This window comes from Barbatula barbatula (genome assembly GCF_947034865.1).
Source record: "Barbatula barbatula genome assembly, chromosome: 9".
NCBI classification, from domain to species: domain Eukaryota; kingdom Metazoa; phylum Chordata; class Actinopteri; order Cypriniformes; family Nemacheilidae; genus Barbatula; species Barbatula barbatula.
Window position 1 is genome coordinate 9478515 of NC_136772.1, and position 24925 is coordinate 9503439.

At 36.9% G+C, this 24925-nt stretch overlaps 1 protein-coding gene across 1 annotated transcript; it reads right to left on the reverse strand.

The window, feature by feature from the left end:
• Positions 1–1328: 1328 nt before the first annotated feature.
• Positions 1329–23400, reverse strand: LOC306898729 (2-oxoglutarate receptor 1; the record flags this gene model as incomplete). The annotated part of the gene is made up of 3 exons (XM_079464472.1): positions 1329–2333; positions 22196–22247; positions 23159–23400. 3 exons carry the CDS (start codon positions 23398–23400, stop codon positions 1329–1331), a joined length of 1299 nt encoding a protein of 432 aa, XP_079320598.1.
• Between the last annotated feature and the right edge of the window lie 1525 nt (positions 23401–24925).

Below are 24925 nucleotides of genomic sequence, written 5' to 3' on the forward strand. Positions count from 1 at the left end.
TATCTGTTTGATGTTTTAAAAAAAGTGAAGTTCAAAATTTTTGTATTTTATATTTTATTTTTGAATGATTAAACTTTATTTTTAAAAAAGTGTCCCAGATTTTCATATCACTACCGAAACAGTGTATGTTTTAGTCCATTGGCTGAGACTGATTTTAGCCACACCCCTATTTCTGACCAACAATCTTTACTGTGTCCCTCTCTCTAATACACAGTGAGTAGATCGGTCTTATCATTTTGAAGTACATTTATTTGGGGAAATAAACAAAACTGTACACTTATGCAAATCATTAGTATTTTAGTATGTTTTTATTGTGATATAGAACAGTATGTGAGCCGTAAGTTTTCCAGATATTTACTGTCAGATGTGTGTCTGCATGTTTCGTCAAAAATAAAATCAAATAAGATTTTATGATAGTGTTTGGTTCAATATATAAACTAATGAATCCTTTGATATCATTATGATAAATGTTATGCCTTTTACAAAGAAAGATCGGATTAAAAATACAACAAATCTCATAAAGTACACTTGAAATATTGTTTAAATTGTAACTGTTATTGATTTACATGTGAAAATGTACAACGTTTAACGTTTAAAAATAGCACAAAATTGATTTAAACAAAATCTTAATTTGTAAATATAATCCTTTTTATTAGATTATATATTATTGTGTTTCGGTAGTGACTAAATTTGGGGACAGGTAGAATATTCCAAAACTTTCTGATATTAATATATGAAAAGGAACTGCACAGTTACTAGAAATGTGTAGCTTTGATATTGTGAAATTTGCATACATACAATTTCAGGATGTTTCCAACTGGAATTGTCCCTGTACAGCCTATACAGAGGATCCCAGGAAACAGATGCTGTGATAAAAAACCATTAATTAAATGACCTATTGCTCTAAACTGCTTTTGACAGAACCATCAGTCAAATGCATAAATTAAGCCTGTCAGCTTATGCAAATCTTCCTTTTAAAAGAAATGCCAGAGTGCCGTACAGTTTTAGATTTTTAACTGTGGCTTGCAGGGAGTGTTCACTAAAAATCTTTCATCATTTACTCAATGTCATTTCAAACCTGTCTGTCTTTTTTCTTCTGCAGAACATAAACAAAGATATTTTGAAGAACGCTGGTTACCAAACAACATTGGCCTTCATTGATTTCCATTGTTTGGACACAAAACCACAGAAACATTTCTCAGAATATCTTCTATTGTGTTCCACAGAGCAAAGACTCATATACAGGTTTTGGGGTGAGGGTGCTTTTTGAGTGGACTTTCCCTTTAAATGTCCAAACTTTTTCTGCGAAAGCAGGTCAAACAATGTATTCAGATCCTCAGGAGATTTGACTTTGACAGGTTGTTTGGAGTGTGGATCACAGCTATGGTACTGTTAATGTGTGTCCCCCTGTGCACCAAGTTCCAGAAAGCCTTCTGAAACTTGTCTCCTGCCAGTGTATAAAGCGCTAAGTTGAAGAAGGTGTTGAGGCCCGCCAGGGGTCGTGACAGGATGTACGCTGTGTTGATGCTTCTCCTCCACGTGCATGACATGCTGTGTAGACTAGCCACCCTCAGCGCCCGCATGATATGATAAGGCAAGAAACACACCACAAACACAGCCAGAATCAAAATGGCGAGGCTGCATGCACGGGAACTACTTCGTCTGTGTCTGGATATGCTGTTGCTCAGAGTGCTCGCGATGCGGGAATAGCTCCAGCTCACCACGACCAACGGCATCGCGTATCCAAAAACGGCAAGTATCCAACCGTACCACCACACAACCTTTGGATCATTACTGGCAAAGTCAACGCACTGCGTCACATTGCCCGTCCTCAGTTCTGTAATCATTCCCAACATTGGACCAATCTCCAGCAATGAGACGGTCCAAACGGTAAGGCAGGCCAAGACACCCCATCTCTTTCTGCTGATCTGAGCGGCCTTCAGCGGGTGTACCACCACGACGTAACGGAAGATGCTGAGGCAGGTAAGGAAGAGGATGCTACCGTAGAGATTGTAGTGGAAGCAGAAGCGAATAAAACGGCACATGAACTCCCCCAGCGTCCAGTTTTTGGTAATGTAGAACTGGACCAGCATGGGTAAACTTAATGCATAAAGCAGGTCAGCCACCGCTAGGTTTACCATGATAATGCTGCTGCTTTTCCACGGTCGGAGCTTTGTCAGGTAAATGACAAGGGCGGTGAGGTTACCTGCTAGTCCAACTACACAGATGATGCCATACATCGCTGGCAGATAATATCGATTTGTAATCTCGTCAATAGGAAAACAGTCAGTGGCATTGTTTTCCACACGTGCAATTGTTCCGCTGTGTTGCACCTAAAGTGGTAATGAATGATTATCATAATCACATACTATATTTACTTTAAGGTTTACAATTATTTTGTATGGTATGTCAAAAAATAAAGCTACATACCAAAAACGTTATTGTTTTGGTGTCATGTTATCAAAAATGCGATATTACAGTATTATGAAGAAAATATTAACTGTAGGAAAAATTGAATCATTTTGTCTTACCATTATCGTTTCTCCGCTGACTACTTAATTTATTTTAGGTTATCACCAGAGATTTGGTAGGCTACATGTTATGTGTCCGTTGTCATTGTGTTTTATGCTGTATTGTCTGGTTTTATTCTTAACAAACACATTCTACTTGAATGAGTCATGACGCCCTCAACAGAAGTCAGCATTTGGCCTTTAAGTTAATGTTTAACACCTTGACGGGATAGTGTGTGTGATGAGTCATTTGATACTGGTTATCATCTTTTCCAATGAAAATGGGTTAGTTTGTTAAGGATACGCTAAATACAAAATTCCACATACATGTTTCTATTTGTTATGTGACTTCTTAAATTACAACTCATTCATTTAATGTGCAATCTTGCCTCACACTTTTTTAGATTCCCATTTATGTCTTTGGTAGGGTGTCTGGTTTTCTCTCCTGCAGCTTTGCTGTCCTCTGGTGGACTTCAAGTCTAGTGTATACGTTCATGTGCAGACACGAGCAAGACGTGTAAACACTCCGGGCAATTTGTGAGAAATTCGAATACAAAGAGTCTTTAAGATATCGGGTAAATTTGATGATAAGGGTGAGTCTGATATTACCTCATAAGTTTAGGTGGTCAACTTGAGTGTGTTCTCTATGGTTATTCTGGTTAATTTTCTTTTAACTGTGCACAACAAAACATTTAATTCAGTTAAGCCTATGAAATTCAGCACTGTTAACCTAAAACTGCATCTAACTAGACTTAACTGTCCCAGAGCAAACCAATTCAACCGCAAATGTATTTCTTATCATCTATTCATTCTCACATCATCCCAATGACTTTCTTTCTTTCTTTCTTTCTGCTGATGAGCACAAAATAAGATATTTTGAAGAATTTTGGTTACCAAGTAACTAAACAACCTTGGCCCCATTGACTTTCATTACATGGACACAAAACCACAGAGACATTTCTTTTGTGTTTCACAGAAGAGTCAAATAGAGGTTTTTAATGATGTGAGGGTAAATCAGTTTTACTTTTGGATGAAATACCTTAAAATTCTGTGTCAATCAAGGTAGGTATGACAACAGGTACGGAAGCAATATTAAAGCAAAAATCTCTATTAAGATGCATTGAAGCAACAAAAAGGTGCCATTGTTCTTGGTTTGGAGCCTAAAAAAGGCTGTTCCCTTTGCTTTATGAATTAAAACGTAATTTGCATACACAGTGGAACAACATCTTTCAAGTGGCCAACAGTCACATAAAAAAAAACAGTATGGTTATGTTATGTAATTTCATTCAGATCAAATCACAAATCAGAATATTTTACAGATAACTTGAAAAAAGCGCTTTTGACCTGAATGTTGAGTCCTTAAACCTCATTTCCTTGCCTCGCATAGGCTACATATTTATCAGAAACCGCTTAAAAAGGTGTTAACTTAAGGAGAAAAGACCTGCTCAAGGTCGCTTTAACATCAGCAATAATTCAAATGTGGCGGTATATTGTACTTGCTGGTGACTTTCACCCAATTTATTCACAGACTGAAAGAACCCATTCATGCATGTACAAGATCGGTCCAAGATGGCGTCGTTTAATTTCCCCAGAGTAGCAGAGCGCGAAGATCGCTTAGGTCTTCATTTGTGTTTGACATTAGTCAACCAAGTTTATGACGCCACGTGGGTGATTACATTAATAATCCATTGACCCCATTGCTAATGATTTGTGTGACCACCATCTGGCACAGAGTTTATAATTGAAAAGATCGTACTTGAGCCAATGAAAAGTAACACAAAAGTAGCGTAAACCAAACAACTTGTCCGACTTCACTTAATGGCATGTTTATTTTCTTATAGCAGTAACACGTAAATTGTGATGCAAACAGAATCCAGTACTCCTCAGAACATTCTGAATTTAACTTTTTGAGATACAATGCACTACGTAACCTACAAGACCCAGCACTAAGACAGTTTGTTCCCAATGCATGAGGCTGACAATTTAATAGATAAATCACTTAAAAAAGGTCTTAAATATCAATTGTATCTTAATAAGATTTATTTTAGAGTGTTACGGTCACGGGGTGTGTAGTGGAAGAACCCAATTGCAAGGCAGCCCAGATGAAGGGATTAACAAACAGACTTTAATGAACAAACAAAAACAGCCTCGATGGGGAAACACTAACTAAAGATAAAAAATCAGAAAACAATCACTTCCCACAAGGGGGGGGGCAAAAATAACAAAACAATAGGTAACTTAATATATAACATGTCATGAACTCTACCTACAGTGCAGGAAACATGTACAACAAACAAGCACAAGACAAGAGACAAGAGGGCATTATATAGGGAGCCTAACAAAGGAGATAACAATGGGCAGGTGTGGGTAATGAGACACAGGAGGAAAGCTATAATAGGAACGAGAGGGGCGGGGCCAAATGACGAGACTGGAGAGAACGCATATTATGTCCTGATTGACAATAATATGTTTCTCTCCACATAAAATACGTGGGTCTGTCATGATTCTGCCTTTTCTCTTCTTGATTTTCTGGTCTAGGGGCAGTTACCTTCCTCACCTGCTCCAACAAGAGAATGAGAAAACAACAGCTTTGAGCAATTATTGTTGCCTTTATTAAGGAAGCCTTGTAGCCTGTATTTTATTAGAGAGTGCACACCAGATCTTGTTTAGATGGGTGCGTGCAGCGTAGGTTCATTCTGTGTTGTATGACTTGAGGTTTGGTTATGTTCGATCACTGTGTTACTTACAGTATGGGGAGACTGGGGACGGTAGCAACACTTTATGTTTCATATTTTCTTCAGTTTCTCAGAGACTGTTTTAAGTAGAAAGTAGAAAATGTATGTGATTGTTTCATCATTTGATGATGTGACCTCTCAGCCAAGTGGCATCATAATGATTTTTAGACAAATTCTCAAGTATAGTACCCACCCAGCATGCATACAGCAGGGTTCCAGATGAATGATTACTGAATATTCTCACATAATTCTTCACTCATCACATACAACATACGCACAGTTGCCTATTCGCATTACTTGTTCTGCTTGGCAGCACAGTTGTAGCATTTGCATATTGGAACTGTTTAAAAGCAACTTTTGAAATCAAGAATTTGAGGGAGGCTGTACAAGGACTGTTGTATGGATTCCGATAGAAAGACCGTCTTCTAAGTCAAAGTTTCATATAAACACAGTGATAATGCTTTAAAGTTTCTATCCGTTGATACTCTTGGGCTATTGCAAGCCCTAATATTTTCTTATTAAAGAGACTTGTTTTATTCATTTCATTTGGCTGGGTCTCAATGACCCAGTCACAGCAGAAGTGCTAGTTGTACATTTTTTATCATTAATAACATTTGGGACAAACTCTCTTCTGCTGCCTGCCTGTATCATTGAGCTTCAGTATCTACTTATACATAATATGGTTATATTTTACTTTTAAACCATTTGTTAGACATTGCAAAATCCCCCAAAATATGTCAAAGTTTTATACATTTTACTCTGTTTTATAAGAAAAGCAGAAACCTATATTGTTATACATTACAAATGTAGAGCTATAATTTGAAGTGTATAGACCAAAATAATTTATTTAAAGATAAAATCGTTTTTTAAGGAAACAATAGAGCTTATATTTGAGTTTTGATACATTTTCAATAGCTAGACCGCGCTTGTGGCAAGTCTTTTTGAGAGAACAGTTGCTATGTGGTTGACAAGATGACGGATGGTTTATGTTAAGCTAGAGCTTTTGAGTCTGAGATTTGACATCCGAGTTTGTGATTGGAGTACTTCTAAAATCAGCAAAAAATAAATAAATAGTGTGATGCTGTATCCCAGCAGACTGGTCTGCTGACTTTTGTTTTATGCGACATGAATGATAAGAAATTAACTTTCTAGCCTTTCAAGGCAAGGGCAGGCAGATGAACAAATTGACCTGTCAGTCGGTTCTCTTACTGGGCAGTTTTTTGTAGTACTCTTTCGTTTGATTTATTGTATTGCTTGAATATAATAAATAATATGATGATAAAACAAAATAAATGCAGGCACATTTATACACACATAAAATGTAACTGTTATTTTACACATATTTTTTAAATAAAATTTGTTGTAATTATTTTAAAATGTCCAGTTTAACCAAGCTTTTACTATTGTCTTGATGGGACAACAGTTATAATTAAGCTCTTTTACAGACAGTATAATATAAAAATGTATCATTTTCAGAGTCATTGTCATTACATCCTTATTTTGAAGTTCCCAATCCAATTTTATTACAAAATGCATTAAAAAATAAGATTTTGTCTTTATTACACATACAACATTTCCAAGAAACAGGTCCTGTTTCTTTTATATAATTTCTAATATAATTATCCTAAAACACAAACATGCACATGCCCTTCACCAGGGTGAAACACGTGAAAGCCCAACATGAGGCTTCTGCTTTTTTTTCTTCCTTTGTCCTGCTGTACAGTCCCACATGTGCATCATCGCGATCTGAGTACCTGACATGAGCCGACCCCGGTACCCAGGTGCAGTATTTTAGGGGCACAACATCACCTGAACAGACCAACATACACCACTCCTAATGGCATGGTAATCATTATAATTTTTTCTGCATTAAGGTCATTTGGACAAAACGAACAAATGGATGCATAAATAAATAAATATAATGGATATAATACACATCATTCAAAACATATATATGACTCACAAAATAAGATGTTATTCTTCAAAATATAAATATACTTTTGTGTTCTGCATGTAATTGGGGTTTGGAATGACCCGAGTGTGAAAGAAAATATTTTTTTTAAATATCACTTTAACTAAAAAAATCTGTTCAGGCTTGGCTGCAAACTAACAAGTTCCATTATACACACTATGTTTTTAAAATAAGAGACCACCGAAAAGTAACACTAATTTCTGAGATCCAGATCTTCTATAGATGGTTTCAACGGCAAACAAACATTCCGTGGCCCAAACTCATCCTCTGGGAGACCTCCACAAAGAATCAATAACTGTAAATTTTAAATGAGTACAATTAATGTTACAATTAATATACAATGAAACATTAATAAAAACGAATAAACGTATTAATGTAAACTTAATGTAAACTTTATAAACTTACTTTGGGCCGGGTACATGGATGAAACCATCTATAACTTTTGCAAATTGATCTTAATCATCACACCTGTCAGTCATTTGTAATCACCCTCACAGTTTATAGTTCAGTTCTTTTTGTATAGTCTTGGCCAGCGCTATGGTGACTTTATGCTGTTTTTACTGGGCCTTTGTTCATGGTCATTGCATGCTGGATTAATAAAGACTCTCTTTTTTTTTATTAGCTTCCCTGTGCGCTGAGACGCCTTGTCATAGGTTTACTGTTACAGGTATATCATTCAGCTCAAATTTTTACTTCGCCTCTATTTTGTTTGACATTGACGGAACTGGCTTATTTAATGTAGTTTTGACAATGGCTTTGTTGATGGGGCCAATTTCTATATAAGAAGTTACAACCCTTAAATGTGGACAGAAGTGTGGTTATTTGCGATGGACTCACAGTAATGTGATTTTTACTTTTAAGAATTTTTTCTAATGTGGCTCAGAGCTTTGCGTTTGCAGCGCAAAAGATGGTGTGTTAAATTCCCAAGGAAAATGCATACTGAAAATGTTATAAGCTTGAAGGCACTGCAAATCGGTTTGGATTAAAGCGTCTGCTAAATATAAAAGTAAAATAATTGTCTTTTGGTCTGTGCAAAAAAGGAAGCTGTCCGGGATGAAACTGTGATGAATCGATATTCAAAAGTGTTTCTCACAACAAACCATGTATGTGGGTATTATTTTAACGAAAAATAAAACGGGGTCATGTAACCATTTTTTGAAGGTGAAGGCTGGCATGGATAGTGAACCGTTTGGTGATGGTGACATGCAACTTCCAGTAAGCGTCTCAAAACTATTTTTGCAAGTGGAAGCAGCAAAATCGCGAAAAAAATGGCTGGAAATAAGATGGATTATATATAGAACTAAAGCATGTGCGCATCCATTGCTAACAAAACAGACATTTGACAGCGTGTGGTTCATGTCTGGCATCTTTTATTGCAGGAACCGTTCCATATCAGTTTAAACGATCTCCAAATCCAGCGTTAGAGAAGTGTTAAAGTATTGAGCGACTTTCGCGAGCGACTACCCATAGGAGTGAAGCAGTGGAGCTCACGTCATCCGTCTATCGTCAGTTACTGGAGGGTTTGTTCAAACTGTTACTGGGACAACCGGTTAAAACATCAAATGGTTCATAACAAGAGACCAGTGACAAAGTCTCTGGTGTAAGAGGGTATTTCTGTCGCTCGTCGGTTGAGGTGTGGGCGGGCTATTTATTTCGCCTAGCTGTGGGCGTGCTTTTCCGGGAGAATTGACCAATAAAGCTGCATTCACATTACAAGCGGCATGATCAAATTAATTTCAATGGAGAGCTGGCGACTTCTAGCGACACCAGCAGTCGCAACCGTTGGCGACTGGATGGGGTATAAAGGTAAATCAGTAGCAAAACTTGAGAGCATTTAGATTTTTATTTTTGAACATGTAAAGCATTTGTACCTGTACACAAAAATGGACACTCACAGCCCCAATTTGAAAACTTGTCAAATAAAAAACTAAAGTTGAATGCTGAGATTTGCACTCTTCTGAATTTGAAGTTGCAGAAAAATAGTCACAAATGTGTAAACTGGCATTTACAAAATACATTGGCAGATACAAATGCATTGCACATATTTACTTGTTTTCCTTGATTCAGATTTGAATTGCAACCAAAAATAGGCATCTGCAACCTCTCAAACCTGTCACTGCAGTTTCAAATCTTCCCGCCTTGACTTTTGTTACCACTTTCGCGATAAACCCGATGCACAACTAACTTGTGCACTTGAAAGCTCAGAGGCGAGAGAAAGTGCTGCATTTGATGTCATGCGGCTGAGCAACACCGCCCCTTAATGGCAGAAAAATCACAAGTTGACCATGTCAAGACGGAACGTTTAGCATGGTAAAGAAGTCAGAATGCATGAAACGCTGTTGCACATCCCCTTTAACAAAATGTGTCATCTTAGCAATGACCTGCTACAGCTCCTATGATTTACAACTTTGAAGGTGATTTTCTCAATATTAAATGTTTTTGCACCTTTGGATTCTGGATATTCAAATAGTATATTGGCCAAAGATAACAAACCACATGTCAATGGAAAGCTTATTTATTCAGCAAAAATTACCTATAAGACTGGTTTTGTGGTCCAGGGTCACGTTTAATAATGCATTAATAAATTTATTTAGAATTTTATCAAAACAAACAGTCGTGCGCTTTGCAGAACAGAGCAAGGTAGGCATTTGTGTTTATAAAGCATTTACATAAAACAAAATAGAAAATAACCGACCCTTTAGCTATAAGACCTTTATTCACCGTCTAGTATCTTTAAAGCCCTTTGAAGCTGCACTAAAACTGTAATTTTGACCTTCAACCATTTGGAGTCCATTGAAATCCACTATATGGAGAAAATTCCTGGAATGTTTTCATCAAAAACTTTAATTTATTTTCGACTAAAAAAATACATCTTTGTATTGTTTTGCATACACAGGATTTTATACATTTTCGCATGAACAAAATTCAACTGTAAAATAAAACGCTGTGTTCAAGGGCTCTTGTCTGTTCCCTCTTTCTTTCCACATAACGAGAACACTCTTATGCCAAAACCAAATGTAAAATGTCTTCATATCCCTCTCTTTTCAACACATTTTTCTATTTAGAAGATCATCTTCTACTAGTGACTGTGTGATTCCACTTCTCTCTGTACTTTTGGTCTATCTTCCTTCTGAGTGAAAGCTCTTGCCAATTGGAATATTTTACCTGAAGAAATCAGGCTGTGCACATCTATTGATTTGTTTAAAACTTAAAATCTTATTTACAATGAACACAATTTTGTGACCACTGATGTTTTTTTCTTTCCTTTGCTCTGACGGGTTGTGAATAAGTACGTTTTTTGTAAATGTACAGTACATGTGTGTTTTAAATGTATTTATGTTTACCTGCCGGGGGCCCTGTGATGAAAATTAGCCTTTTGGCTAAATACAGTACAGTGCATGATATACAAACATTAATGTTGTACATGGTCCCTTTCAAATAAACTTAAATAATAATAATAATATCTTGACTAGCCACAGTTCTGTCAAAAACTGAATCAGGCAACTTTTTCAGTAGGCATGTTGGAGATGGGAAAATAATCTTGAAGTCTTTGAAAAGTTGAGCTCAGTCGGATAAAAGGAAGGTTTCTTTCATCATGAAATGTTGGCTGCCTTGATTGACAGTTACCTATTTGGTTGATCTAAGGGTAGACTGTCATTGGGTTTTCTGTTTTAAAAAATACTAGTCTGTACAATTACATAGTGTGAGAGAGAAGCGGTTTAGGAGTGTGTCATCTCCCCCCCCCCCATTCATTGATAACACTGATGCAATTAGAGGGGTGGGTATGAAAACGTCAAAGAGTCTCAATTAGAAAAACCACTCACAAACAGTCTGGTCCACATTGCAGTTGTTCTGTCCATAAAGGGCAAGTCCAGTGATTTTTTTTCACGCTCAAAAGTGTGCATTGTATTCACAATGTTTCTTATATGCAATTTAAAAGAAATACTTAATACCCCAGGTGCTAACAGTTGCGTAAACTCTATATTGAGACAGTACTAGCCAATTTCACATTCAGTATGCTTCTGTGGGTGTGCTGCCTGAGGATTGGGACAGGGTCATCTTTATGTAAGTGGAAACATCTCAATTAAACTCTATTAGGCATAAACAGGGAAACATTCATTTGTTGAAGGATGAGATATGTAATGCTCCAATAACAGATGACGATCATTTAGTGATCATGATCATTTATTTTACTGAATTATTATTTTACTATCTGCCACATCCTTCACAATGTGTGATGGTTACAAATTGAATCTATAGATAATTATAGACTATATAAAAAAGTTTATATAAATTAACACAGCCTATAGTTCAATACATGGAGACTCCATGTAAGGTACATTTTCTCTTTAAATTTATGGGATGAGGGTAACTAAGTAAACTTTATTTTTTGTTTGATTCATCTAAAAATCGAAGTTTGCCTAAAACATTGGTGTGTTTATTTAGGCATCCTTGACAGCCATTATCTTTGCATTAAAAATACACACTTCCCTATTAAGGTAAATAAAATGAAGCCATGCAAAGCAAGAATGATTTCACATATAATGTGCAAACTGGCAATTATCTATTAGACATTCTTCATGTATTCGTACATTCTGTTCCTCCTTCTTCATGATATGATGGCATTGTTTTTAAATATGACCTGCCAGAGCAGAAGAATAAACATCATTCTCAACATACTTTTTACAGGAGAGTTAATCATATGTTAAAGGCATCGCTGACAGGCAGCTGTTTCATATCGGTTCATTTGAATACAAATGAGTGAACACGTCAACACCAATTAAACAACAATAACAAATGCTTGCAGGGACTTGAGTGTTTCTTTGGATCTGCTTGGTCTAATGAGGAGAATGTGCAGCGCTTACTTTGGACTGAAGCTGAATCAGTAATTATTTTTGAGCAGAGGTTTGTCAGTGGAATCTGCATGGATGTGACTCATACAGATACTAGTATTTTTGCAGTGATGTCACTATCGCAATAACCATTAATGGATGCATTTTGCAAGTTCAGCTATGAAGGGCATCAACAAACATCTGCAGTGTTTATTTAGCAGATTTGCAAGAGGCAAGCGTAGCCCTTCCGGAAAGTGCACACAGTGATGGTATTTCAAAAGCCAAACTGCTACAGTAATTTACATTGTAATGAGAGCAGAATCATAGGAAGCGTAGGACGTTTGTTTGTGGTGGAGTTTATGGTTGTCGCTAGACCTAATTTTAGATACAACCTGCTATTTTTTATTGTCACTATATACGCAGACAAACTATGACCCTCCCCTTAGAGGCAAAAACAATTTGGATCTCTCAGGAATTTGTAACTTTTTACAATGTGGCTAAATTGTATGATTAGTCCAATCATCTTATTTCACACAGAGAAAGAATTCAAATGGATAAACCACCACGTAAAATAGACAAATTTCTGTGAGAGTGGGTTTAGACTTCTGGAGTCTAGAACGGCTCATAGTCACCCCTGTTTACATGGCTTTGGAAACTTCTTTCTGATTGGGAAATTCTTTAGTTAAAATATAAATATATAGAGGAGTCAGAGCACAGAATGTTCACTGGCTTCAAGAGCTTATTGAAGATGACAGGTGCTGCTGGTTTGGTTTTGTTCAAGATCAGGAACATGTTTTTTATTTCACTAAACTTTGCAGACTTTCTTCTCACTTTAGCCAATTAGGCTTCTTTTTCAAAGAAACAGGATATTTGACTGTGAATATCTATAACAATGTTCTAATCTGAGAATAGTTTCTTCCAGTTAAAGCCAACGAAATTTCGTGGGACAAATAACCTATGACATCTTCAAGACTGTGTGAAAAATCCAGCACAGGAAGCTGAAATAATGCAGAATAATGAAGAGGAAAAGCAATTTACAGTTCATGAGTGCCTATGTTGTTGTTTCGTAGAAGACTGTTGCTGAGGATGACCATTGACATTTAATCAGACTGTAAAAATTTACTGTTAAAATGTAGAATGCTGACTTTTAACATGTACTTTGTACAGAACAACATGAGTTTTGTTATGTGCATAGGGAAAAGAGACGGCAGGAAAGATCACAAATTATGGACTAGCTTTCTACATTTGTGACCCTGTCTATGAAACCCAGGCTTATCCAGGCCAAACTCAGAATTTGGTTAATATAATGATTTTATAAACAGTAAATCACAAAAAATGACTTTAGCTGGGTTGCACAGACAAGGTCTCATTTTCTTCATATGTGTCAAGAATATATTGGCAATCACGAGAGTAGTGCAGTTCAACCCATATCATTTCATTAGATGTTACACTAAATGATAAAATTATTTATGGTGCGTTGTGAAGCTCAATAAAAAATGTAACCATCAAATGTAGCATTTAGACCAGTGCTAATTTTGACAGCAAATTCTGATTTAGTCTTAGTCTTTTGAATAACACACCATTTTGTTTTAGTCATATTTTAGTCATCTGAAATCTTTCAGTCTTAGTCTAGTTTTAGTCGACTAAATATGATAAAAGTTTTAATCTTGGTTAAGCCTCAAGTCTCTTAGTCTTAGTCTAGTTTTAGTAGACCAAATATTAGCAGATTTTAGTCGACTAAATCTACAGTGGATTGAGTTGACTAAATGTTTCTTCAGAATTTCCGGACATGGAAGTATCCATCAGTCTCTTATGGAATGATATTGCGGTTCGAATATACATAAAGACACAGATTTAACGGTTGTAATTCAAAACATGTATTTTATTTTATTCTTAATGTTAAAAACACTGACAATAAGAAAAACAATAAAAAATGATCTCACATAAAATAAGCATAAGGCCTGCTCTCTCTAAAAATATAAGATATGCATTCTCCCTGAATGATATGCAATGCATATGACATTCTTTCAAGATGAAGTACAATATTATTGAAATAGATAACCACCTTTAGCTTCTATTTTATTCCAAGTTTAGCGGAAACACGGTGGTTTATCTGATAAAAAACCTTTGCGTGTATTTCTGGATGAGTAGTCTGTAAATGTCGGTGAAAAAAAGTTGGTGATGTTTTTCCCAGTGCCCCACGAATAGTGTAATTCTGATTGGATCTCTTCTCCATTTGTTCCTCCTCAACATTTCGTCTCATTTTAATTCGTTGACTAATGTGTCAGTTATATTTCGTCACAATCTTCGTCATCATATCTGACTTTTTATTTAGTTTTCGTCCGTGAAAAAGGTTCGTTATTAACACTGATTCACACACACGAGTCATAATGAATACAGTACTACAATACAATACCTGGTACAGTCAATCTACACAGAGGGAGTGACATTCTTTTTTATCTTTAAGTTTTATAGGTGTTTGTTTGTAATTTTAAGCTAAAATTAAATGTCTTCCCTTTAACCCCTGGATGTCATGGGAGAGCAGATCCAATTATTTCACAAAAAGAGAAAAGTTATGAGTTATGAGTCTATTTGAAGTAGTTTGACGCTGTGTCAGTGAGTAACATCACTGATGTCTGGTGACGAACACACAATCAATCTCATCCATTTATAGATAGTCTTGAATACTCCCTCCTGTGGTTTACCAATTAGCAGGTAGAATATTATGGAGAAGTGAACCATGGAGTTGCAACACGTTTTTAAGTTCGATGGAGGTTTGTTCTTTGTTCATATGGTTATTCCATATGTGTAGCAAGGTTTCATAAAATACAATGATATTTAGGCTATGTGCTGCAGTCAGCCGTTATAAATCGGGGTATTTTATTATGGCTTAGAACTCCGCTCAGCCAATCAGAATCAAGGACCAGAACTGACCGTTTTATAATTCCATATTGGTCTGCAACAAATACAAAAATATAGTGTAAAATTGTGACAACTCTCGAGAAGATTAGTTTGGGAAGGCAATTTATCATGCAGTACTGTACTGGTATGTTGGTATTTCATTCATTAGCCTGGACCCTGTCTTGCATTTCACAAAAAAAGTAAAAAAGCAATATGTGTGCCTGAAGTTCAAAGCCAAGTTTTCTCTTAAATTGTGAGGCTAAAACAATTACCACATTTAGTTAAAGAACATGAAATAAAATAAGTTTTAAAACCCACAAATCATTGATATTTTTCTTATTTATTTGACTTGTTTTTTATTGGTTTCCCTTAAAAGATTTTCAGACAAATCTGTAAAGCACCATCCTGACATAGCTCTAAGTACAACATTTCCATTTGAATCTGAATTAAATGTCCAAGCATTTGGTCTTATGATACTACGTGAAAAAAACATTACCAGTGGAAATCTCTGTTTTTATTGAACATTACCAGTGGAAATCTCTGTTTTTATTGATTATTGGCATTGATATTTTTTGTTATGTCTTGAGTTTCCATTTGTGTTCTTATGCACATTAAAAGCTGTATATTACTTATGCATTTATGCATCCAGGTGAAATGCTTAAACTCCTTGGTCTTTTTAATATTAGTGACCTTATGAAAATATGAATGTGAACATTTGGGTTGGGGAAAAATTGTTTTGAAGATGAACACTAATGGGGTATGGTCTTATAAAGAGACCATAAAAGAGACTCTTTTGTTGTATGTTAATACAGGAAAAAGCTGACGACATTAGAGAAAAGCACTCAGAGCAAAAGCCACTGAAATGTTGAACTATAACAAAAGACATTCATGCAACTGGAGCTTTTTTAAATCTTTCGTAATTGGAGCACTTATAAATGAGTTTTATCACAAAAGCCAATTTGTGTGGATAGAGGCAAACGATATAACGCATTACCAGATTTTCCACATGAGTCTTCTAATCTTGTAAAATAGAAAAAGTGTTCAGTGTCAGATAGATACAATGCTGGCAGTAATAGGCTTACAAGCAGCAGCATAACAATTGAACCACATATGTGTATGAAAGTACATATATAGTTTGTCAGTCATCAGCCAACAAGAAAACATGACTTTTGCATTGATAAACAAAGTCGGAATTAGAGCATGTAAGCAGCCTTTTATACTTTTAAGGTGGTATCTGTTTAATGAAGCTTATTACCTTACTTGTATTGAAAGGAAATCAATCTAAAAAAATTGTGAATTGGAACTACCTACTCTTTTCTGTGCTAATTTAAATGCAAATCCTAAAGGCAGAAAAAGCAACTGTAGCACAAAGAAAGCTGGATGCATTCTCAAGTATAAAATGTTAAAACTGGAAAAGGAAATTTATGCCAAATAAATCTAAAACAGTATGCATTCAACAAAGCAATATCATTCCAACAAAAAAAGCAATACATATGTAAATATTGTTTTTAGAAAAAAAAATATTTTTACAAAGAGGGGGCAGATAGTGCAATTTTTATCTTGTTTACATATCTGAGGTTTTGATATGATTTAAAAAAAGGCATTCAATCCCAGAAATATCATGTGTTTCTTTTGTGTTATTTTAAAATATTCAAGTAATGATGCCCACCTCAGCTTAACTCCTCATATACAAGAGTATTTCAACATATTTTTCATACACATATCTTCTCAGAAAACATCAAGTTAGGGAATCTTTTATTAAGCATTTTGGCCACTTTTCAACGGTTTCAATGTAAATCGCTAACAGCTCAGGGGAAAACACAATGTGTGCGCTCTGTATCTAAAGAGCTAAGGCAGTGGGATGTTGTGCCACTTCAAAGAGATTGAAACCAACTCATAACAGTTCTGCTGAATTCTCAGAGCTCTGTTTGTTGGCGTTTTGCTCAGCAGGTTTGCTTTATAGGATGTATAAACGCATTTTCAGCAGGGTACCTTTATACCTTCATTTCACTGAGTGAAGCAAGATGGATAAATAGTCTGTAAATTCAGCACCATGGACAGCTCAACAAAACTCCCCTGCAAAGGAAATGAGTAATTTATATTTTTGGGACATTCTCATGTGGATTAGTACCTTATAACAATAAACATATTCAAAGTAATATTTCTTTGAAGTATTTTTTTCTTTTCTCACGATTTTACCATCCAACTTGGCAATACCACAATCACTCCTACCACAATGCCAGGAACCTCTGAGTCATGTTTGATGAACACATTGCAAAGACAACGCGGCCATGCCGATATGCCTTATTTACCATTAGAAAGGTAAGACCCTATCAAACTGAGCATGCGGCACAACTCCTTATCCAGGCCCTGGTAACCTCAAGGTTGGACTACTGCAATGCTCTCCTTGCTGGTCTTCCTGCAAAGGCTGTCAAACCACTCCAGCTGGTTCAAACGCAGCATGCCTAATTTCCAACAGCACGAAAGGGCTAATGTGATGCCCCTTTTCACCTCTCTGTTCTAGCTTTTGTTGAAACTAGTAACTTGGTATTAGCACCAATTGTATTATTGCTCCTGTATGACATATCGCTTTATTGCTCCATGAACTCTCTGTAAAACGCGTTGAATAAAAGCTTCTGCTAAATTACTAAATGTAAATGTAGTCCCATAGCAGGTCTTTTGCCATTGTAGGGCTGTTTCAAACAAATCAATTCAATGTTCCTAACTCATTGAAGGATTTAAGAGCAATTTGCAGTTTTAACCACTTTAGGTTAAAATAAAATCCACCTTACCCTGACTGACAAATGCTACTGACAAAACAAGTTCACGTCTGTAACTATATTTTGAAGTATCACATGCAGTCATGCTGTGACTGCCATTTTAAGAGCTTTACTGTCACAAGCTGACAAAACACATACATTTTAGCATTGTATACATTTTTGGACAGTTTGTATTTGTATTTAAATTGTTTTATTTAAGTATTGGATACTAGTATTGTAGTAGGATATATTGTCAAATATACTGCCAATAATTCGTAAATTAATTTTATATTAATGTTGTTTAGTAGAGTAAAATTAAAGCTTCGTTTTCTCCCTGTTCGTGTCCTGTTCGTTTACATGCTTGTGACCGCATCGGGATGTCTGCGCGTGAGGAGAGCGGAAGGATAAATAGTCCCAAGCCAGACAACCTGTTTACTATTTATTTTACTTCGGGGCTGTTTACTATTTATTTTACTTCGGGGCTCATGCGACGCAATCATTTTCACGCGTAACTATAAAAAAGTAACGTGTTTAAAACGTATAATTATAAAACTGTTGTAGGAATCGAGCTGAGCAAAAATCGTCTGAATCAGAAGTGACATTTCAGGATGCATCCGCCCAGGAGAGACACGCTGAATGTGACGAGAAGACCGTGTACCCCTCAACAAGAGTCTCACTCACACTAAGTGCTTGAGCACAGCTGGTCGCGGGAATCCCTTTATGGAGTACACTTTGAAGTTGCGCTTACGCCAAGTTGTTTCTTTGACGTGACGCAAGAATCTCTGACAGAAGAGCGCTTTAAAGGGTAATTCATTGCTTTCAGTAGGACGTTGGATTGCGGGTTGCGGAGAGAATTTCGGGGAGATGTTTTTAACTCCTGATATGAGTAGATCACGGTCGGGGGAGGATGCGAGGAGATGCGCAAAGTGTTGAAGGAAGAGTACTCGAATGCTGTCTCGACCAAAAACAATCATGAGACATTGTCTTATGTGGAAAGTGATTTTGTTTTGGACATTAGTTGATGCTCAGGTAAGGTACTATGTTTATTATTAAGGGGGGTAGTTTTAACACAATTTACTTCAATTCAATTCCGTTTCATCTAAGCACCTTTAACTGTTGGTTGCGTAAAAAGTTGTGACACTTTTACCGTTATTTCCCAGGATAAGACAAACACTTAACATTTAAACACCTTTTTAGAGGCACATGCCTAATTAAATCGTCGTTTTACTTTAGGCATAGTCTATAAAGTAATACATAAAAAACTCAAAAGGTTTATTTAGCTAACACAGATTGTGCAGTTGTTTAATAACACAATACACGATAACCTACTGCGATGCGATGTTTATGAACGCTTCAGTTTCCGATGCACTTGTGAATTTTTGATCAAATTTATCTTAACGATGTTGACTTGTTTGAATACGCTAGCCTACTATATATTTTTATAAGCCCAGCAAAATTGCAGCTGAACTTTAGAGTCAGTGTACAAAATCGATATATGGGGAAACAGCTTTACATGCAGATGATGACTTATTTTGTGTTCCAGCGTCTAACGCGTGGAAGCTGATAACATCATTTAAAGCGTATGATAAAAATAATCACACATCTCCGCAGATAGCGGAGGGCGCTGCTTTAAGAAATGTACACGTACTGTAGTGATTAAATTTGGTAAAACATTTAACCCATGGCAGCATAAAAATCCACTTGGTTTGAAAACTGAACGGCACGTTTTTAAATTAACACTTCTGTTTGCCTCTGTTATGGACTGTTTGGCATTTTGGTTTTCAATGGCTTATTGAACACAAATGGACAGACAAACTACCTATTTTTGCATGTCTCGTAGTGTTGTGTCCTGAAACAGTAAATTTAGGCATTTGATCAAAGCATTTAGTGTTTTACAGCCCTCACAATGCTTCAATACTGAAATTCCTGCTATGTTGAATATGCATGTATTTTCATCATTTAAACCTTTAGTAATGCTATAGTAATGCTGTTGAGACATTACTTACAGTGTAATGTCATTGGTTGTTTGTGAACAATTATCGCAGTCAGCTGAGCTAAGCACATTAAGACATTTGCTGAAAAACACAGGGAAGGCTTTAATAATGAATTCTAATGAATTACATGAATTGTGTTTTTCCTGAATGTTTTCGTCATATGTTTTCTTTGGTTTTATGCAAACAGTGTTGTGAGCTACCTGTTATAATATTAAGCGGTTGTGTTGCTACTTAGCCACTCCGTGTGTCTCACTTTACCTGCCCTTAACATAATTATCTTTCTTAAACACTAGTTGTCAGGTTGTAACATTTATGAAGAATGTTTTTCATGAAGATGAAAATTATACCGTGACTGTATGACAGCAGCACCTTGTTGAGTGTCTAAAAAAAGCAGCTTTAGTGTTAGGTCTTTGCATCTCAGGTGTTGCCCTGATAGCTGTCACCAACAAATACTACATGTATACAGTCATGAATACATGCATACCTGTAAATATGCTCATTGTGTGGAAATTATACACCGTGAAAGGTTTTGTAAACAAATCTTTGTGAAAATGTGCGTAATGTGCCATGTGTAGTCTGTGTGAAAAGGATAATTTTTTCCCCTGGTGAGAGGAAAAGGTTTCTTGAAAGTCAGAGTGTAAGCAAAGTACATGCTAATATTCAGTAACACTTTTGCCCATGTAATTTTAATAAGGATAAACATATATGTTGTTAAAGACAGCTGTTAATCTAAAAAACAATTTGTAACACGCAACCAAAAAGCTCCTAAGGGGTTCTGTGTTTAAAAAAGAGCCTTTTACATCCACAGAAAACTTCTGTTGCACAAAAATCATCTTTGTAGTGGAAAGTGGTTACACGGACAAAAAAAAAAGAAAGAAATTGTTCTTTTACAAACCTTCAACAAAAGAATGATTTTTTATTGGCATTGCTGCTCCTTTATTTCTGAAAGTCTACTAAACACACATGCTGTGACTTTGGAGAAATGTCACTAAGAGCACTTTTCCACCATTGTGCCGAATCGTTCTCATTGGTTAATCATTCCACTCCGTGCCGATCCTTGCATGTCGTGGTACATAAATTGTCACGAAATGGTTTGGACAGAACCCAGATGCAGGCAGACGAGGGGTAAATGTAAAACATTTATTAAATAAAAGACCCACAATGGGGAAAAACAAGCACAAAGAAAACACTAGAAAAACAACCACTATAAAAGTGAAACTAATAAGTTCACAAACTGTAAACAGGAACAACAGGTAATCAAATGACTTGATCACAAACACTGACATTTAGACAAAAGATAATGCACCAACAATGAACAGAGAGAAACTGAGACTATAAAGGGAGACACTAACGAGGAGTGATTACATGGGGAGAGTGGTGACAGGTGATTGGAATGAAACCATAACGAGTTAAACAACTAACCAGGTGATGGGAATAAAATCCTAACGAAGGTGAAACACAAAACAGACGATGGGAATGAAACCCTAATGAAATTACAGGAGATAGGAGGGTGGGGCTGAGAGACATAACAGGAAGACACGTGGCATCAAGTAACAACATAAAGCCACATGTCTCCACACATAACACAACAGAAACCCGAAAGACGTGGCAATGTCATGACTCTGCCCAGGGAGCTAGAAAGCTCGAGACAGGAAGGACAGAGTCCTAACATAAATGGTCGTCATGTTTACGCTTCTTCGCTGAAAGAAGATAACGTATTTTTGAGGCGTGCTCTGTAATGCAGTTTTTCCGTTTAGGGCTACTGTAGAAACAACATGGCGAATTCCATCCAAGGGGACCTGCGATGTATGTAAATAGAAATACTGTAGCTCATTCCAAGATAATAAAAACATAACACTTCATTATGTACGGTTAAAATGTGCTTTACCTTGGATATCTGCTCCAATGAGAATGTGTGATTTGTTGCCTCTGAGTTTTTTACATTTGAACAGGAGAATGATAAAAAAAATCATGATCTTCTAAGACGTTGGAAGCTAATCACCCTCACTTTGGTTTGACAGAGATTTTTTAAATGCATTACCCATGCAGACATATGATAAATAGACATATATACTGCAGGGCTCAACATTAACGCCTATCCGCTTGTCCGGGACAAGTGAATGGTTTGTATAGGGAAGTGAGAGAGAATTTTAGTAACTTGAAAAAAAATAACAACAGTGTGACATATGTAGAACAATAACATTATACAGAGCTGCATGTTTGTTTGAAGTGCGTTTGTCGTGGTTGTGCTTGATTTTGTGACAATAAAGAAAACAATAGTACACTACAGTTATTTATGTGGACAAATATACCACTATTGTATACCACTAAAACACAGAACTTAATTAAAACAAGAAATTTAAACAAATATGGGTAATCTGAAAATGATATGGCCGTATCTTTATTTGTATGAAACATTAATGTATTTTGTCGGTTACCTGCCTATTCATGATGAACTGCACATGCTTCATATTTTTTTATATGATTTATACCTGTGCTACTACTGATTGGCCTGTGCTATCAAAAACCTCTCTTACACCACTGCTATGTTCAGAAAAAGTTAACTTAAAATCTTAACACTGTTTTAAAACAAAGCAAGCAGTCATTTTTATTAGTCACTGGGCCTTTAACCAAATTCAGGCGGCCAAAGCGGACACTAGTTAAAATGCTTAGAAGCAAACTTGGCCAATCTAAATCCAAAACAATTATATTGATTATATTAAATTATCATTCAAATAAAATATAAGTTGTTTTATTTTTGGACAAGTGAATGACACGTTTACTTGTCCGAAGGACAACCACATGACAATGCTTAATGTCAAGCCCTGTATTCTTTATATATATTCATAGAATTCTTTGGTACATTTTCAGACATGTATTTCAACAAATCTTCTTTTGTAAACAATTGTATTCATGTTTGCACATGCAGTATGCTTTATTGTGTGTATGTTGAATCAACAGCTGAATCAGAGGTATATAAATACAGTTCTGTCTTATAGTCACAGAAAAAGAAATAAAAAAATCAGTTGGCATTTAAAATGAACATTTTGGTGGTATGATATAATATAATCATTATTTCATATTTCATATAATATGTTCCTTACAGAGCTTTACAAAATATGCAAGAAAATGAGTCATCTGTGGGACAATCTTTCCACTTGTTAAATTGTGACGTAAGAAATGCTGCTTCTGGGTCCAAGCCTCCACTGGAAACTCCAAAAAAAGTAATGTTTTTATAAACTCACAGTTTACTCTAAATTCTCAGGGCTTATCCCCAATACCAGAAACGATTGATTTTAGAAATAGAGGTTTTTGCCAAAAATGGGTTTTGCATCTGAACTCATATATTTATGGCATTCTTTTTTTAAAGCCTATACTTCAGCTTTTTTCTCTAGTGCAGAGAACTTTTCACATTAATTTCACATCCTCAGTAGCTTGGGTAGCCACGGCAGTACCGGTGGTTAAGGGATGGCCGCTGTGGCCGTAGAAGTGGGGCTGGGAGAGCCATGGATGATGGCAGCCATGTCTGTGACGGTGTAGCCAGGAGAGCAGGTGGCAGACTCGGAAGGCTCTGAAGACTATTTGTCCGCAATACATATCCACAAGGGGGAGCTCGGGTGCAGGAGATCTGCGGTGAGACGCCGGCTTGGGGGTGCGTCGAGGCATAGTTTCTTTCTTTGGTGGAGGACTTCGCCATGATATTGGGGTGAATTGGGTTGCATACATGCTTCCTGATGGGATCCAACGATGATAAGTCTAATGCGGAATGGCCTCGCTCACGCAGAAGCGAGAGCCATTAATTTCCAGGGTGAGACTAATGAACTCAACCACAGGTCTGTCCCAGAATTCTGGGGACAGACACCGATGGGAGACATCAACCAATCCCATCAGAAAGCATTGTATTGACAGAGCGGTCATCCCAACTCACCCAATGAAAAATCTCCAAGAAGTCCTCCACATACCTCTCCAGAGGGTGGCTGTCTTGGCACAGCTGGTAAGCAAGGATGTCCGCCATCATCTTCCGCAGCACCGGTTCTGTAACGGTGACCCCCTTTGGACATTCCCTTCATTTGGCCCCAGCCATACCTAGCTCTTCCTACTCTGCTCCACCTACACCTGCCCGCCCTAGGAAGCGAGCACCAGTACCTCCCAGGACTTCTCCCCCTGTTCCACCCATGACTTCTCCTCCCGTCCCACCCATGCCTGGTGTCCCCAAGTTTTGGCCTCCCATTCCCCCTTCCCCCTCACGCTAATGCTATTTTTGTTGTGCCACCCCAACCCCTTCATTGCCTCCTCCATGTTTCCCCTCGTTTGTTGTGTTGTGTGTCTCTGGTGTTTGTCCTCCGGCCTGTCTGTCTTGTCCCACTGAGGTTACTCCCTTGGGCTGCCAGGGGACTTCCCTTGGGGCGGAGGTATTGTCATGATCCTGTCCTTCTTGTCAGGAGTTTTCTAGTTCTGTGGACAGGGTCGTGACAGTACAATGTAATTTGTGCTTGTTGTGTTCTGTGTGGAAACACACGGCCTTTGTTGTGACTTTGTGCCACGTGTTCTCCTGTCGCGTGCCTTGGCCCCACCCCGAAATCTCGCCCTTAGTGTTTCATTGCCCTCACCTGCCCAGTGTCATTATACCTCATTAGTTTTACCCATTTAAGACCCTCATTTTCTCTGTTCCTTGCCGGTATGTTATTGTTCGTTCCTCAGACGGTGTGGAGTTTCCCCTAGATATACCTTGTTACTGTTTTGCCTTGACAAGTTTTGTGGACTTTATTTGTCATCTGGACTTTCTTTGTTTTGCTCCGTTGTGGGAAGGTTTTGTTTTCTTGAACGTATTTTTTGCTGTTTGCCCCATCGTGGGTATTTTTTTTAAAAGTAATTTTTCCCATCACCTCTGTCTGTGCTTTGGTTCCTGTTCTGTGCATATCATGACACATTTCGCTGAAAGTCATATGGCTTACTTTCTTTCATGAGGAGAATCTCTGAGCTGTGTGATTACAGTGCATGTTGCTGCTCTGGGTCATACAATAAAAGTGAATTGGGATCAAACCTGTCAAGTTTCCAAAGTGACAAAAAAGCACTATAAAAAGTAGTAACTGTGAATTGTGTGTTATTTTTTCAAGTCTTCTGAAGCCATACAATAGCTTTGTTTGAGCTTTAAGTGTGAAAGGAAAGAGTTTGAGCCAGTAAGTGGCACAAAAAGCTTCTTTGAAATGTTGTGCTACACA